This window comes from Apteryx mantelli, chromosome 5 (genome assembly GCF_036417845.1).
Source record: "Apteryx mantelli isolate bAptMan1 chromosome 5, bAptMan1.hap1, whole genome shotgun sequence".
Taxonomy (NCBI): Eukaryota; Metazoa; Chordata; class Aves; order Apterygiformes; family Apterygidae; genus Apteryx; species Apteryx mantelli.
Genome location: NC_089982.1, coordinates 13,386,225 through 13,402,603, shown reverse-complemented (window position 1 = coordinate 13,402,603; position 16,379 = coordinate 13,386,225). Strand labels below are relative to the sequence as shown.

Sequence of the window (16,379 nt, the reverse complement as noted above, 5' to 3'; positions counted from 1 at the left end):
TTCCCAATGCTGCCTCGTCCGTGTAAACACTCAGCAGTGATTTGAACTTCCCATACCTTCCGGCCTGGACTGAGAAAAACATTCTCCTACTCTCTATTTTCTGCATTATTCCTAGCAATACAGCACAAATCTACCAGGGGTCTTTTGAAAAATCACTGAAGTCAAAACTTTTTCACATCATTCCAGTAAGTTGTGTGGCATCTATGGACATATAACTTAAAGACATTTGAAACACAGATATTCCCAAAATGCCACAGAGGGAAAATTTGGCTAACAGAATACCAGGCAAAATAAGTTTAAAATATTTAAACAATATTATCCAAAATAAAACTTCATCCCTCCTTCCCATCTCTAGATTTAATCCTTATTTGAAGACACCAAATCTAACAGATGAAAAAAAGTTTCTTCTTCTTGGTTGAATCAATCCCTGTCAATTTTTGTCAGACAATCTGGTGAATATTTTGTTCATTATTCAGCTGCCCAGAACTGAATGGCTAACTGTTTAAGGGCTGGTTTTCCTCCTGTCATCAAATCCTTCATTCATGAAGGCACTGCTTATTCTTTTACAGCAATTTATAAATGTATCACATCCTCAACTATTTATAAAATAGTGTTTAAAAATATATTACAGCAGGTAAAAAAATACAGCATGTAAAAAAAGTGTCATAGTAATCTGTAAACTGCTCGAAGTAGAAATGGCATCTTCCTATATATATTCCCAAAGTCAATAATGAAACACCAACTCATTACAGCCTTTAGACATTTTAATAAGTAAATGACCGACACTTTCTATTGTCTCGTTCTGCTATATCCTTCAGCACCCCCCCACTGGTCTCTGATACCTGAGGAAGTTGGACTAAATAGATTTCTTACCCTATGCGTCCTATGAGATGCAACTTTCCTAGATTGATGTGAAGAGCCAATTCCACATTTAAGAACCCTTCAACAAGCAAATACAAAAATTCTTGTACTTGTCCCCCTTTTTTAAAATTTGTGGACAAAAGACATCTTGATGATTCTTGAACAAGTGATGAGGCATGCAAATATATTTCATTTACAGATAACCATCCGTATATTGGAAACAAAGAGAAGGGCATAGAGTACAGAATGCAGATATTATGGTTTAAAATCAGGGTACTTCACTTTCAGGAACAAGAACCTTACCCCACTAATGCTATAACTCTTTTATACTTATAATATTTAAATATAGGGAAAATGATTTTTTCCATACTAAACTAGCATTGAAATTATATTCAATCATATTTGGAAAAATTCCCGATCAAACATTTTAAGTCATGCAGTTCAACTGTATTGCACATGCAGTCTCCTCCACAGGCCAGCTCCCTCAGCAGAACTAGGCGTCCCAGGTAAGCACCTGGCTCCGAAGGGAGATCAGAATTTACCATAAGACGTAGCATGACCAAGGGACTGACCTAAAGAAAAAAAAAGGAACATGACCCAATCAAACTGTTACAACAGGGCAGCATCCAGCAGATCTTGGTAATCTGTCTGCTCTACTGGAGAAGCAGCTGGAGGAAAGGTAGGATGTAGCGGGTTTCTTAAGTGGCATAACATATCTGTGTTTCAGCAATTTAATCTTGCCTTTAATTTTAGATGATTAAAATTAACTGAATATATCCCACTCTCAGTAACTGCTGTCTAAATTGCTTACCAGAATGTCTGCCTTTTTAATCTCTAGGAGAGCATTATCAAAATCAGTCACTTATTTTTAGTGTCTCACTTTTCAGGCTTCCAACTTGACAAGAATTTCAAAATGAGAAGCCTGCATTTCCTCCAGTAAAGCATTATGTTCGAAAACATGTGGCTGGGTCATTAGCATTACTCATACAAATCCTGGGAAAGTAGCTTATGAGTGTTTTAACAGGGAAATCAATGAACTTTTTACCGGATGATTTTCATTGGAAAATATTCATTCAACAAAGCCAAAATCTTTTTCCAAAAATGTGTTACTAACCATGCAAGTTTCTCTCTAAGGTTTTTTGAAAGGAAGATGGACTCACTGGTCAGAAAGAGAGAGAGACTGCCTGCTACTGTGAAAATACGCATCTGAGATGTAGGAAACCCATTTTCAAATCCCTGGTTTGTCTAATTTATTCCAGGATGGATAAATCTATTGTTTCCGCAAGTTCTAGAAACTGAATTATTATTATTAAACAAATTCTTATATTCCCATCAGTCCTAAATTTTAATTATTTTCAAGGAAATATAAGAACACAGTCCAGGTGTATCTCATTTACTACAATACAATTATTAAACATACTCTGGGGTCGGAATGGTCAGTACAGATTTACATTTTCGCCTCTAAAATAATCCATGCCTCTGACATAGCCCATGCCATCCCTGGATTGAAGGCATGTGCCACTGTAGTCAATGAGTAGTTTGTCATTGATTTAAACAGAATTTCACTCTGTCCCACTTGGAATAATGGCGCTCACTAACAGCACATTCATCGTAGTTTCTGAATACACATGTGCTCCCCCAGACTTACTTGTGCCTAGCAGTCACCAGCCAAGGTGAGATTAGGAGGATTTACTGTCTGCATTTAGATGATTAGGATGAAGAACTTTAAGTGCTCTTACTTGGGATACCAGGATCCTCCCGTGGAGCTTCAAGAAAATATTTTTTCATAATCTCTAGTGATAATATGTTTTCAGCAACCTGTAATACTACAAATTTTATGATTTTTCCACTTAGGTACACAGTACTCAGCAGGAAAACACTTACCCTGTAGGTATGTATCAGAATTCATTGTGTGATAGCATGTCTACCTGAGCAAAGGAACTTAATGGACCTAATATTTACTCTCGTAGTGCTGATTATATTCAGTTTTAAGCTATACTGGAGATCCTGTCAACTAAAAAAGCAATGATGACCCAACTATAGGTCTGTGGTTGAAGAATCATTTGAATTTCTGGCAGCTTCTGGAGATTTTAACAAGAAAGACATAAAACCCTTTCTGTCTATGGCTGGCTGAGAAAATAATTTCACAGCATTAAGATCAGCAATTTAGCCAATGGTTGCAATTTTGCTTTCTCAAACAACCGTCACCCTATGAGAAAGTTTTAATAAATCAAGAAGAGCATACTAACAGAAAAAAGAATGCATGTTGAAAATTTTGGGAAAGAAGGGTACTTACGATTACGACTTTGTAGAAAGAGATCAGGTGATACAGGTTTAAGTTCCCAGCCTCATTCCTGATCCTTTCAGCAACTATATTGGTGACACTGGGAAGTTACTTCTGTTGTATCTAGGTTCCTTGCAATAAAAAACAGCTTCATCTTTTAATGATTACTAGGATAACTGTATTTCTGAGCCTGCACACGTCTGTTTGAGCGATCCCTCATTTCAGGCATTGGGCCTTCAGACGTTTTCTCTCTTCAGGTAAACAAATGCACAAAATTATTTTGTTCTCAGACCAAACTTTGAGCTGCAGTCCCTGAAGGCTTAAAGGTAATCTCAGGGAAGACCAGCTTATTTTCCTGCTGTGTAAATACTTGTTTGTCTCATCCATACACAGTATCTTGTAAGTGTAAGTCACCTAGAGGCACACCAAGATTACTTCTGTCTTGGCGACATTTTCTTCCTTAACCATAAATCAGCCGTTCAGACAAAAAATAACCTTTGCAGGGTTCTTGATGTTCACTCCACACAGTCTGTCAGTTTTTAACAGTTCATTACGCTTAGATTAGTTAATTGCCACCACTACCCAATCAAGGATGGAGCCGTAGCCCTGGAGGCGATCCTTTGTCCTGAGCTTAGCTTTGTCTGAGAGACTGCTTATTTAGTCTATTTGTTTCTTCTTGTTCAACCGATTTCCCCTAAGAGAGCTAGATCAACTGCTTTCATGAAAGAAAGTCTAATAACCCAAAGAAGCTACGAGGTAATACTACCTCAATGATTAAATCACATACAGTATTCCTAAAATTGTATAGATGTATTTTTGAATTATTATTCATATATATAATATTATATATTATTATAATAAATAGTATAATATTGTCATAATATATTATTATATATTAATTATATATGTATTATATATATATTATATATTAATATTATAATATATGGGCATATGTATTATATTATACAATATTGTAAGGATATATTATTATATCCTTTCAAAAATGGCAGGAAGAGGTATATATGCCTGGTTCCATGGTGTCCAAGACATCTTACTCATCAGATATACACAATGTACCTGAGGGCATGCTCAAAATTTGGCCATAATTATAGCTGTATTTTCTACAAGGGCAAGAGGTGAGAATTGACGGAAGACACAAAAAGCATGTTGGGAGAGAGACAACCAGTTTCCCAGGCTCAGTTTAGGGGCCTGGATAAGCTAAGGCCTGAAAGAAATGATTAGGTAAGGAGAAAACAAGGTAAGTATATATTGTTTTTAACTTTTTTCTTCCATTAAGCTCTATTTTGATGACACTGTTCTTAGTCACTGCATTTTATATCAGTCAAAGCTTAGAAGGAGAATTCCACAGCTATATCCAATCCCGGCTGGATGAGCTGATGCAGTTATTATTTACAAACAGGTGACATGTTTCTGCTCAGATAGACTTGCTGACAGAGTCCTGTTCCTTAGGAAAAGCACTCACAGAGCTACCAAGAAACAAGGAAAGAGAATGAATGCATGCACAGACACAACTTGCAGTAGGACCCATAATATCTACTTCTTCCTCCTACCTTCAGAATAGGTTCAGGGCTTTGCAGCTCTCATATACTACAATGACAAGGACTAAGAAAACAAATTAGATGTATAAAACTTTTCTGAGAAATTACAAATTACAGAATTGAAGGCTTTCAAAGGCAGAAAGCCCCAGTGATGACATGACTTTTGAAAGTCTTTGCAAAACCAGTCAAACATAAGGACTCTGAGAAGAAGGGAATACTGTTATACAGGAGATGAAAGCAAAGAGTGGGAGGAATAGATTAAACCACTAAAGAAGAGATGAGAGAGCGGTTTAAAATGAGCTGGAGATCAGTGGGCGCAGATTAGGAGAGGTGGGGTTGGGTGAATCATACTTCTATAACTCTAGTCACTTTAGTGGAAATAATGAAAATATTTCTGTAACAGAAGAAAATCTGAGGCTTCAGATATTACATGCTGTTCAGTCAAGGCAGAACTTCAGGAAGAGGGTGAGATGACAGGGAGAAGAGCTAAAGAACCCTCCAGCCCATTAATGAGAGTCACTGAAACCTAATCTGTATCTGCTCAGTGGGATATAATGCCTATGCAATTATTTCTGGGTGTGTTTTGGGGGGGAAAAAGAAGCAATCCATTAAAAATAGTCTCATTCAAAGATGTACTGGCAAATACTTTCCAAAAAATTGGAAATAGTGCATTTTCATTAATGAAGAGATGGGCTCTGTGTCACCTAGCATAAACAGTCTCATTAAGTACAAACCCAAGTTGTGGCCATCTTTTCTGATTAACTTTAAATTAGGACAAGGTCTTATTCTTAAGCCAGATCTGTCAAGTCACACTGTCAAGGATATGTTGCCCTGGTCAGCCAGCGAGCATTATGGTAACTGTCATACTGACTATTCCAAACATCTGTATTAAAAATACAAATCTGATTATCATCCAGATGGAAAATTTATCTCTTTGTAAAGTTGTATGCACAAATGTCACAGACTGCCACAGAGTCATGTCCACTAGTGATTACAAAGATGTTGAATATATCCAGTATCAAGGCTTCAGAGCCTATGGAGCTCCAGGATGAACAGCAGAACTCTTAGTATAGATCTAATTTCTGCTTTTAGTAACACTGCTAAGGATTGTTCACTTTTGCCACTTGTATTGACACTTCCGTTTCTCACTCAGGGCATTAGCATCAAGAGTATTAATTACAGAAGTCAGAATACAGTGAAGTAATAAATGCTTAGGAAATTCTTAGCTCTCTTAAAGTAGAATAGAAAGAACATTAGGATTTTTTTTTCTTATGTTTAATGCCAATTAGTAAAGCATAGTTGAGGTTAATGACAGAATGCAAATGCAATTAAACATTGTTTTAACAAATTATTATTATGATTAGTATTTACAATGTGGTTACAGTGTGTACAGTTGTGGTTGTGGTTGAGACTGGTGCTCATTATAACAGATGATGTATCAGTAGGTAATACAAGTAATCTACACTATGTACTAAGTGGCTCTCATGGATTTCCCACCTTAAAAGTTTCTGTCACTGTATTTTAGAATAACTTTAAAATTAAGAAAATACTATTATAATAAAGCATGATATAATGAGCAGGAGAAAGAAACAGGTTCTAAAAAATGGATGAGACGCTGCTCTGTAAGTTGACCTTTCAGAAACATCCCCTCCCTTCGCTGATTTTCAAAATGAAGCGTAAAGGCAAAATTATTTTTAATTACAGCTTATAAACATAGATATAAGTAGTTATAATTAAATGTCATTCACATTTGTGCCAGAGACAGTTTTGCTATTATAATGCAGAATAATCACTTGGGTTAAGGTTGCATGACAAATACCATTCTGCCCTGTTTTTCAAATTCTTAAATCAGAAATTTTTCAACTGCTGTGTCACATTTTTTCCGAAGATAAAGCTCTAATTCTCCAGTTCTCCAAGGAATACTCTATAGGGACAGAAGGATAAATTCCTGTTCAAAATAAGATTCTTCCCTACAAAAAAAGTTTAAGTAATGTCGCGGTCCGCGGGAGTGACGGGAAAGAATCATACGCACTCACAGAATGCAGATTCAATTCCATCTTTATTCAGCAATTTGCCCATTTTATAAGTACAGGTATTCGGCGCTCTGGCCCTTGATTTGTGGTTCATACAGATTATGTCACAGGTAGCCAATCATGGCACCGATCACGCACGCAGCGGTCATGCCTTGTACCTTGCTGCTTGTTTAGCAAAGCTGTCTAGCCCTTAACCTTGGTTCCCACTGGCTTCTGCTAGCTTATCTGTACTTTCTCAGGATGTATCATTCCCAGCTGCACCAGTGTCCTTGGTAAAACTACTTTAAAGCACGTAGCAGCGGCTACAGCCTGAGGCCTAAGGCTTCAGCAAATTTAGCTACTAATGCTAAGCAAGTTGTGCTAAGCAACTAATCCTAAACAGTGTAGTTCCATACTCTATATTTCATATAGATTGTTGTTCTGAAGTACCGCAAGGGCCCCAACAAAGTAAAAGACCACCACCAACAACAAAGATGTTCTTTTGAGAGAGAGGACACACACTTTGCCCATAATACAGGAAAAGATCTTGCTTTTTTAATAGCTCTAACCATGGAAAACAGATGAGGATAGAAAGCTGAAATCTGACATAAAAATAACCCTCTTGGAAAAGAAATGCCTTTGAGCGTTTCATTGAAAATTGGTTTAGATTTGAGGGAGAGAAAAGCTTTTGAAAAGTGCACTGTTCGCATACTTGTCTGAACAGGATTTTCTTCTAAGCTTTTAAAGTGCACAGCTAGGGAAGGCTGCTGTGTGCGCAAGTGTAGAGCTAACTCTGCACAGCGAGAAGTAAACCTGAAGCTGCATAAAGAATTGGTTATCTTTCTGACTACTGTGCTCTTTGCTCAGCCAAAACCAACTTCCTGTACTATTTTACTATTTACAACAGTTAGGGAGCGAAGGTTGCTGAATGGGAACCTTATGCTTTCATTTCCTCTGGATTGCTTTTACCTTTAAATGGCTCCAGAGTTGGCTACCTTTAACTTCTTACTCTAATCTTTTCTTTTCCTGTTTTTAGATATCACTGACATTCCTTTATAGATGATGTATTAACACAAATAAAATACAGTGATTGAATAAAAAAAAAGGTATATAACAGACCCAGGTGGAACTTGTTGTACTAGAACAAGCTTTCCCCCAAATATTCCAGAACATTGCCTGCGGAGATTTGGAGCTCTCAGGTCGTACTGCATATCATAGTATACACAATATAAGGTGAAAATGGTAGCTGAGTTCAGAGCTACTAGAGCTGAGATGAAACACATAAGCACTCCCATGGGAATTTTGCTTCCAACTTTCCTTTGATTAAATTCAAAATCTTAAAATGTTTTTTGAACAAGTTTTGGCTCTCCTTCATATTTATAGATTTTTATAGATTTTCTTTTTAATCCCGTGAGATTAAAAATCACAAGCATCTGCTATGGTAAAGTTAGATGCAATATTAGTATGATAACATGATTTGCATGCTTTTTTAATACAGAAATGAAGTCTTTCTTTTGAAAATAAACTGATAAAATCAAAGAAGGAACAATTCTCTTTCTTGGTATAAAATCAGGTATGACTGAGAACAGGGTCTTGGTTTCATTTCACTGTCTAATACAAAAGCTCATTAGCTTAAGCAATCTTCAAATATTCCACAAGACAAAGTGTTTATACTGCCCTGTTTTGTTGCATCTGTGTTTTCAGAATCACGAAGTAGATCTTTTTTTTCAATTTTTTCATTTCATACAGCAAGGAGGTGGGAAGGGTTACTATCATGTTGGTATGGCAAATATATCACCCCATTATCAAAAGCCAATATTGTAGACTGACAGTATTTGGAAAGGGTTATGGCTTGCAAAACCACTCACTTGCATTATTACTGGAACAATATTGCTCTCTCTTGGAGCGAGTCAGAAAGCAATAACAGAAACTATTGCATTTTATATTATTTTATTTCTACTTAACGGCATTGGTTGTGAGATGTATTTCTCAGTCTGACCTCAAAATTTACATAAATTCCAAAGGAAAATGTATCTCCTGTTTTGAAAATTGACTGAAAATGAAAGACTAAATAAAGCTGCCTGCCTTCTTTTTCAGTCTCTTGTATCATTTTCTACTATAAAATATAAAGGAAGGGGACTTTTAATATTAAGAAATACCTTATTTCTTTATTAGAGCAACTATTCCCATTCAAAGAAGCCATTTACAACCCATTTTGAGCTATACAAGCACTATTTCCTTTAAAAATAAATAAATGCACTGTAGTGTATTTGTCAGAGTGATGCTAATGTGAAGAGAGTAGTGCAGGCTTACATCAGCTGAGGATTTGAACTCAAGCATTTATTATAGCTACTTCAGGCTATATTTTCTTACCTTTAGGTGGGCTGAGCCGCCTCTTCCTTTGCTGTTTCCAAAGCACAGGGAGAAACAATAACTACAGAATCTGCCTTATAATGTTAAGAAAATTTCAACATGTATTTAACCTGGTATCCCAAAGTATAAAGATTTGTGTGATCTAGCATCTTGGCATAACACTGCTCAATTTCAGGCAAAATGGACCGAGAGCCAGGGGTCTCGAAAACATTAAATCTCAAAAGAGAAATGAAAATCAGGGGATAGCTGAACACAGAGACCCCATTTGTACCTCTGTGGATGAAAACAGAGAGCAAGCTTACTCCTTAGGCAATCGAGACCATGGATGGGGTGCCTAATGAACCATAGATAGAACGTGCACGGTTATGAGCCACGGCATGTAACTCTTGCGCAGACGCACAAAATATGGGGGAAACGGGAAAAACCTGTGAAAAGAGGTGCAGAAAGCTGAGTGGGCACAGCAATTGAAAGTAGTGTAAAGACACAGAAGGGACACTACAGGTACCACCTGAGCAGGTGACACCTGCAGCTCTGGGAATCACTGTATTTACTGCAGTGAAAGGCCATAAGGAAAGAGAAAAGCAAGGTTTCTCATGAGGCTGGAAAGGTCTGAAGGAGGCTAGTATTTCCTGCACTGAAGGCATATGCAAGAGGGACACAAGTGTATAATTAGAAAGCTTCATCAATTCTACTTCCTCAGCCTTCCTTTGGTGTCATCACAGTGTGATCTACGCACAACTCAGGCTACTAACTGCCTTTGTACAGTAGTGAGAAGCTTACTGAGGAAAGGGGAAATTTTAAAGGAAGTACAACTTTGGCCATAGTATGACACACATTTGAGACAACGATGGTGCTGAAACCGTAAGTCACCTCTTCCTTGTCTCAGCAAACACGAGCAAGGAACCTGTTTTTCCTTCAGCGGCACCACTACTTGAAATAGCTGCGTAGCCTCGGGAGAACTCTCACAAGAGCCAGGTTATGTCAGAGGCCCTTCTGCGCCCCAGGGCTTCTGTAGACAGGATAAGTTAAATGAAAAAATGAAATAGGGCCACCTTTTCCTCACATCGCAGACATTACAAAGTTGCATATTGCCAGGAGCGCCTTGTTACCACAGTTCCCAAGAAATTCACGTTCCTTTGCCGAGAGGGAAGCTGAAAACGGAGTGCAGCATCTCTCACAGTCAGTACCACCAAAATACACTGATTATCATAATTAACAACAGTGACAGGCCTGTGGTTTACACTGGATTTACAATGAAACTGGCTTTTAAGATGCTTTTAAGATTTCTTGTATGTTTGAGAAAACTAATCGTGTCATTAAAATATGCACTTGAAATGCAATGTATAGAGAAATCCGTTGAAGAAAAACTATATACACACATATCAAAATGTATCACCAGCAGAGGAAATATATAAAAACATAGTCTTCACGTTTCTAAATAACATTTTATAGCTATAGTCTCTTGTTAGCGGAAGAATAATCCTTTCACAAACAAGAATATTTTGTTCTAACTAATTTTTGAGAAGTGCATAAGAACATCTGCTGATACCAAACCAATTTTAAGAAAGTGAAGCAACAGTTTCAGCACTTCACAGTGTATAAGTACATAACAAGACCAAAGTCATATTCAATATTTATTATAAAAACGATTAACTGTACCTTGAAAAGTATCGGCTCCTCAGGAAGAGGGCTGACCGGAAGCGAGGTGGTACTGCTGGCTGGACTCATGTCTGTACTCTGAAAGAAAAGCACACAGCAGTTAGCCCTTCCAGTCAAGCTTTGGGCATGAAAACACCATATCGCTCTTCAGTGCCTTTTATGGGACATCTTTTTTCATTCTGAAAAAAACAACCCTCAAAAACTACACTGTAGGTATTAAAACTAGAAGAAGATTCAATAGAATTAAATTGACAAAGCAATTGCAATCTATACTATATCTTTAATTAGTAAAAGATTAAATATTTTACTAATGGATAAGTATTTTTTATTTTCTGTATTTTGAATTAACTCCCCTTTCAAAAACTGTGTTTATAAAAGAATAATACAGGAGGATAAATGAGAATATAGAAATTATTTCATAGAGAGCAAACTACAATATACAACTTTTTTTGATGTCCTGATACAAAATTATAAGGCAAAGTTAATATGAAAGCTATATATTACAGGAAACAATTTGGATCCATGTTTAAAAAAACATTACTTTAAAATGAGTCAATATATCTTGCAAATGAGCATTAATATATGAAAACAAACAGTGAACAGCAAAGTTAATATTGAAAATAAATTGATATACCTCAATGGAGGTATCTGGACACAATGTCTGAAAGACTGATGTAAGAACCTAGTCTTTCTCAGGTGATATTTTAGTAACATATTGGTTGGCATAATGATTACTTCTATAGATGAGAGAGCTGCAAAAAGTAGTGAGAAAATTGTGTGTATTTCTGAATGGTAATAAGACTACAAGAACAAATCTAGATTTAAGAAAAAACACAAACAATATCAAAGACTGTTCTGGAGAAAACTAGAACACACAATACCTGTTGGGAAAGAAATTCTCAAGAGTTAAAAGAAAAAAGAAAAGAAAAGTTATAATGGACAGCATAAAAAACATGTCTGCATGAATGGCCAGAAGTATATTTCCTTTTCATACTGTGGCATTGCACTGCAGAACGATTTAATGACTTCAACATATGCAATTAACTCATGAGGTATCTGCTCGCACACTGCTACGAGCCTACAGGACTCCTTCGATGAGCACAGGTTCCACAAGTGAACACCACTGCTGCACCCAGGAAGCTGTAAGGATGCAGGCAAGAGCAGATTTGTACGCAGAGATAATACATCTATTCAGCCAACCGGTGCAGTAAAAAAACGAGACACGATTTGGGGTACCAAATTCCTCCCTCAGATCTGCAATAGAGGGCACAGACTTCCAAGTTAGTACCTATTGAGAAAATTACTGAGTTTAGTTAGATAGGTATCAGTTACACCATATCTGAAAGAAAAGACCATAGGTACTTTTTGAATAAAAGGGATGTTAGTAAAGGCAAACTGAAGGGTGATGTGGCAATTATTTTGTAGGAGGAAGACAGAGGTGGGCAGATTATAACGTGTGGAAGACAGATTCTTTGGGAATAAGGAAGATTATAGCATGTCAGAAAGCCTGCTGAATCCATGGCTTTGGTAATCAGTAAAGTTACAAATTTTAACACTTAGACTCCTGAGCTTGTTCACAGAAACAGACTTCTAATATTTGCTAAAAGGAGGTGAAATACAGCTCTTTCAGATTAAATTCAAAGTGCAGTCAAAACTGGGGACCTTCTATTTGAGACTAGTCTGTCTATAAAGCAGTCAGTTCAGCTGAGGATAATTTAATATACATGGAATGGAAAAAAAAACCTAAAAGAAAAAACATCAAGTAGCTGCTTTCCAAAACAAACCCAGCACCCTAATACGCAATTAGAAGCGAACAGGAAGACAGTCCAATCTTTTAAGCATTACAACAGTCTCGGCTTGAAAGCCGCAAAGCGGATTGGTACCTGCTCGGCTCTCCACAAGCCACAATTTCTGCAAATTCTCAAATATAGCTAGAACCTCAGAAAGGTCAAACAACCCTGAGGCTGCCGAAGTTGCTTTGACAAAAATTCTCAGGGCACATCCACACGATGGCTTCAGAAAAACCTAAGTTCCTCCGTGCTGGCTGGCCACGAGCCAGCTCAGGTGTGGAAGGTGGGCTGCTGCAGCACCGTGCCCGAACGGTACAGATATGGAGAGCTCGGCCACAGCGACTACACTGCTTCTGAACTGCAGCTGGTTGGAGTCTGGCCAGCTTGGGGTATGGGCAGAAGAGCTTGCGTCTGGCTGCGGCTGTCCACATATACCTACCCGCAGTGGTCCTTCCAACAACTTCAGCAGTTTTGCTCCATAAGGAATACAGAACAGCTTCTCTGCGAGTGTAAATTAATTAAATCCAGTGGTGCTAGTAGAGTTTATTATTGGAGAACTGAGAAAGACAGTACCAAAAGGGTTGTTTCTTGAGCTATTAAACAAAAAACCTCTCCAAACTAATCACTGCTTTGAGAGATATTGTCAGCTTGCCCTCCTGAAGGGACACATTAACAATTTCAAATTACATAACACCACCCATCTAGATTTACCAGCCACAGGGTATTTGTCATAATCACACTTTTCAGTTTAAAGCTCCCCATACATAAAAAACTACAACTGCGAGGAATTGATCCAAGGAGGACTTTTTATCTGACATTCCCTAACCCAATTCTGTTCTCAGAAAAGCAGACAGTCTAGCTTAAACCTGATTGATTTTAGTCATAAATTAACTAGAAGATGTTATACCATTAGGCTATAATCCTATGTTAAATGTCATAGTAGATGTTCAATATTGTTCATATCATAATTACACATATTAGGCAAAACAGAGGTAAATTAGGACATATCCTAATTTTGCACTACCTAGCTCTGCAACTGTAGCATTTTTTTAACATGTTTTTAATGCAAAATGATACCATCACTGGGTTTTGTAAACTGGGCCTTTCACCTGGGTTGCTGGAAATTTCTTAATATTCTAAAGGGCATAGAATATTGCAAAGTTTTAATCACCTAAACTCCATTTTTACATGGAAAATGTCTGAATATCAAACAATTCAACTACTTCCCAGAACAACAGTTGAAAAAATAATGTCTTGCCCGTATCAGAAAAAAGCTGTGTTCTTTTCTTTGAGTGGTTTCAGCACTTTTTGTTTCCTTTGGAACTATGTGTTAAAATCCAGCAAATGGACATTAGACATTTGCAGATAATTGTTTCAAGATTTCAGTGACCAATGCTTGAGGTTTTTTTCTAATTTCTAGAGCTGATCAGCCTAAACATACATCATCCTCACTGTTTAACTGAACATGTACTATGCAATCATTGCTAGGCAGTGCTAATGATTAATCCTTAGAGAGAAACATTAAAAATGTGATTAACTATCAGGAGACTTCTGGAGAATGAGGCAAGCAAAGGAAGAAAATAAGTATAAGGAAGCAAACTTTCCTCACATCCTGATGGAGGATGAAGATCTTGCTCGAGGACAGAATCCCACCTTTTTAGCTGGAGGAAACAGAAAGAAGCTCTTTCTGGAGCTGCTTTCAAGTAGTTTTAGGCTCGGTGTCATTTTGTTTTCTTCCACTTCTGTAAATATGTCTCAAAACACAGTGACCATTTCATTAACCCGTATACTGCAGCAACGCAAATTCCTTCTCTAATGACAACGGTCATCTAGTGTTAGGTGTGAGAAATGGGGACAAGGTACATCCTTGCAGCGCCCGGCAGCCGGCATCGCATGGAAGTTAGCCAGGCAGCAGCGAGACAGAGACACTGCCTGGCGTGCAAGCTGTCGATGAAGGAGAACAGTTCTAATACCAGACATTATTGAGACCACCCTTTAAGACAGGGGAGGCTGAACCTCGAGTGTCTCCACCAATACTGTGACGCCGTCCTTGCCACAGGTATACTGGTTTGCATGCTTTGTAGGTGCAAGGCATATGGGCATGCATGCAGCTGTAACCCAACTACTTTGCTAATTGCTTTTGCCTTACAGTGGATCCCTCCCCCACAGAGTTGTTTTCACGCAGGCCATTCTTAAATCCTGAGGCTACCATGGTGACAGCATTTACTAGTACTACTATTATGACACTACTATTTTTCATACTTTGACATGTTGCTTGACACAGGTAACTCCTGGCAGAGTTGTGATCCAGCTGCGTAAAGCACAGTCATTTTGAACGCCCATGAAAACGCCCCGGATATTTCACCCGACAGCACCCCTCACGCAACGTGTGAGGCACAGCGAGGCCAGCACGAGGTTTCTCAGCAGCGGAGGAACGCTCCATTTCACAGCGATGGCAAACCAGTTCCTCCAGGACCACCCGTCCCGCGCGGCTGAGCCTCACGAGACGCGCTTGATCCCCTCAGGTCCTTCTCAGCCCCAGACCTTCAGGCGCAGGTCCGGCTGGGCTGGCCTCCACCTCTTAACCTCTACCTAAGCGCGCACGCAGGCTCTGCAGTCCCAAGGCAAGGCAGTGACCAACGCCAGCCGGGGCAAGAGGTGGCGGGGGGCAGACGGACACGGCTCGGCTCTAGCCCATGCCCCCCGCCCTGCGTCCCTGAGCCGACCCTCCCCGTGGCGGCAGCACTGGGGCAGGGCTGGGGACACCCGAAGGCCTGGCCGGGGCCGCCCGTCGCTCACCGGTTGCCTCCCGCTCGGCTCGCATGTAATTATGAATCTTGCTATTTGACAAAATAAATTACTGAGGAAAAGCTATTAGAAAGCACCTTCCATTCTGGTAAAATGTAGTCAGTGTTTCCCAAGCGGTGCACCAGATCAAGAATATATAAATGCACATTGTTAAAACTATGCTTCTTAAAAAAGCAGTAGTCATCTCCCAGTCTTTGAGTCTTCAACACTGTTCTTTAAATGAAAACAGATTCATCTTATCTCATAAACTGGGGTTTTTCTAGCTATAGAATCTTGCCTTTAATCTGTAGGAAGAGGCTTATGTATCACCCTTAGCTAATTGTACCATAAAATATGGACCATGCACTGCATATCATCCAGTGACAGAAGCCAATTTAATTTGCTACAACTGCTTTTCAACAAAAGTAAACACTGAAATGACAGCTGGCAGACACTGACTTCTCTGGAGATCAGTATCACAATTTATTGATCCAAGAAGTTCATACTGACAGAGAAAACCTTCAGTGGATATTAGAGCTAGAGAACAAATAAATCCTTAAAATAACTAAAGAAAAGAAAAGAAAGGACAATCTGTGTACTTTACAGCTTTTTCTAAGGAGTAGTGGATGAGTGTTGAACTTACTTCTAGGGCAATAGTTTTAGTTGTATCGTAAGTTATGTCACTAAGTATCATTTTATAATCTAGAAGTTGAGTACAACTAGGATATTAAATAAGTGCAGTCAGCAAGCTCAATAGTGACATTCTGATACACTGAGAGTAATCAGAGAACTGTAAATGGATTTATTAAGGGATCTGCAGAGTATCTTTATGAAATATTGTGCTTAAATATCATTACCCCATTTTATCAACAATGGAAGTGAAAAAGAAGGTGAAGCGATTTGCTCAAAGCTACAAAAGACTGTTAAAAACAAAGCTGGAAGGCAGGCGAAGCACTCTGGTTGTTCATCCCGAGTGCGCAACCTTCCCCTACAAGCTTTTGGAATGCTGTAATTTCTGTAGTTTTTAGATTACTGAACATCACGAAGAAACTTT

At 38.4% G+C, this 16,379-nt stretch overlaps 1 protein-coding gene across 4 annotated transcripts in view; it reads right to left on the bottom strand.

The window, feature by feature from the left end:
- The window catches only part of CCSER1 (coiled-coil serine rich protein 1), a 724,845-nt gene that overhangs the window by 367,518 nt on the left and 340,948 nt on the right, over positions 1-16,379 (bottom strand). For all 4 annotated transcript variants that reach the window (XM_067297075.1, XM_067297076.1, XM_067297077.1 and 1 more), the window contains exon 7: positions 10,749-10,826. In XM_067297075.1, coding sequence (XP_067153176.1) covers positions 10,749-10,826 — 78 coding nt within the window. The remainder of the gene's footprint in view (positions 1-10,748; positions 10,827-16,379) is intronic.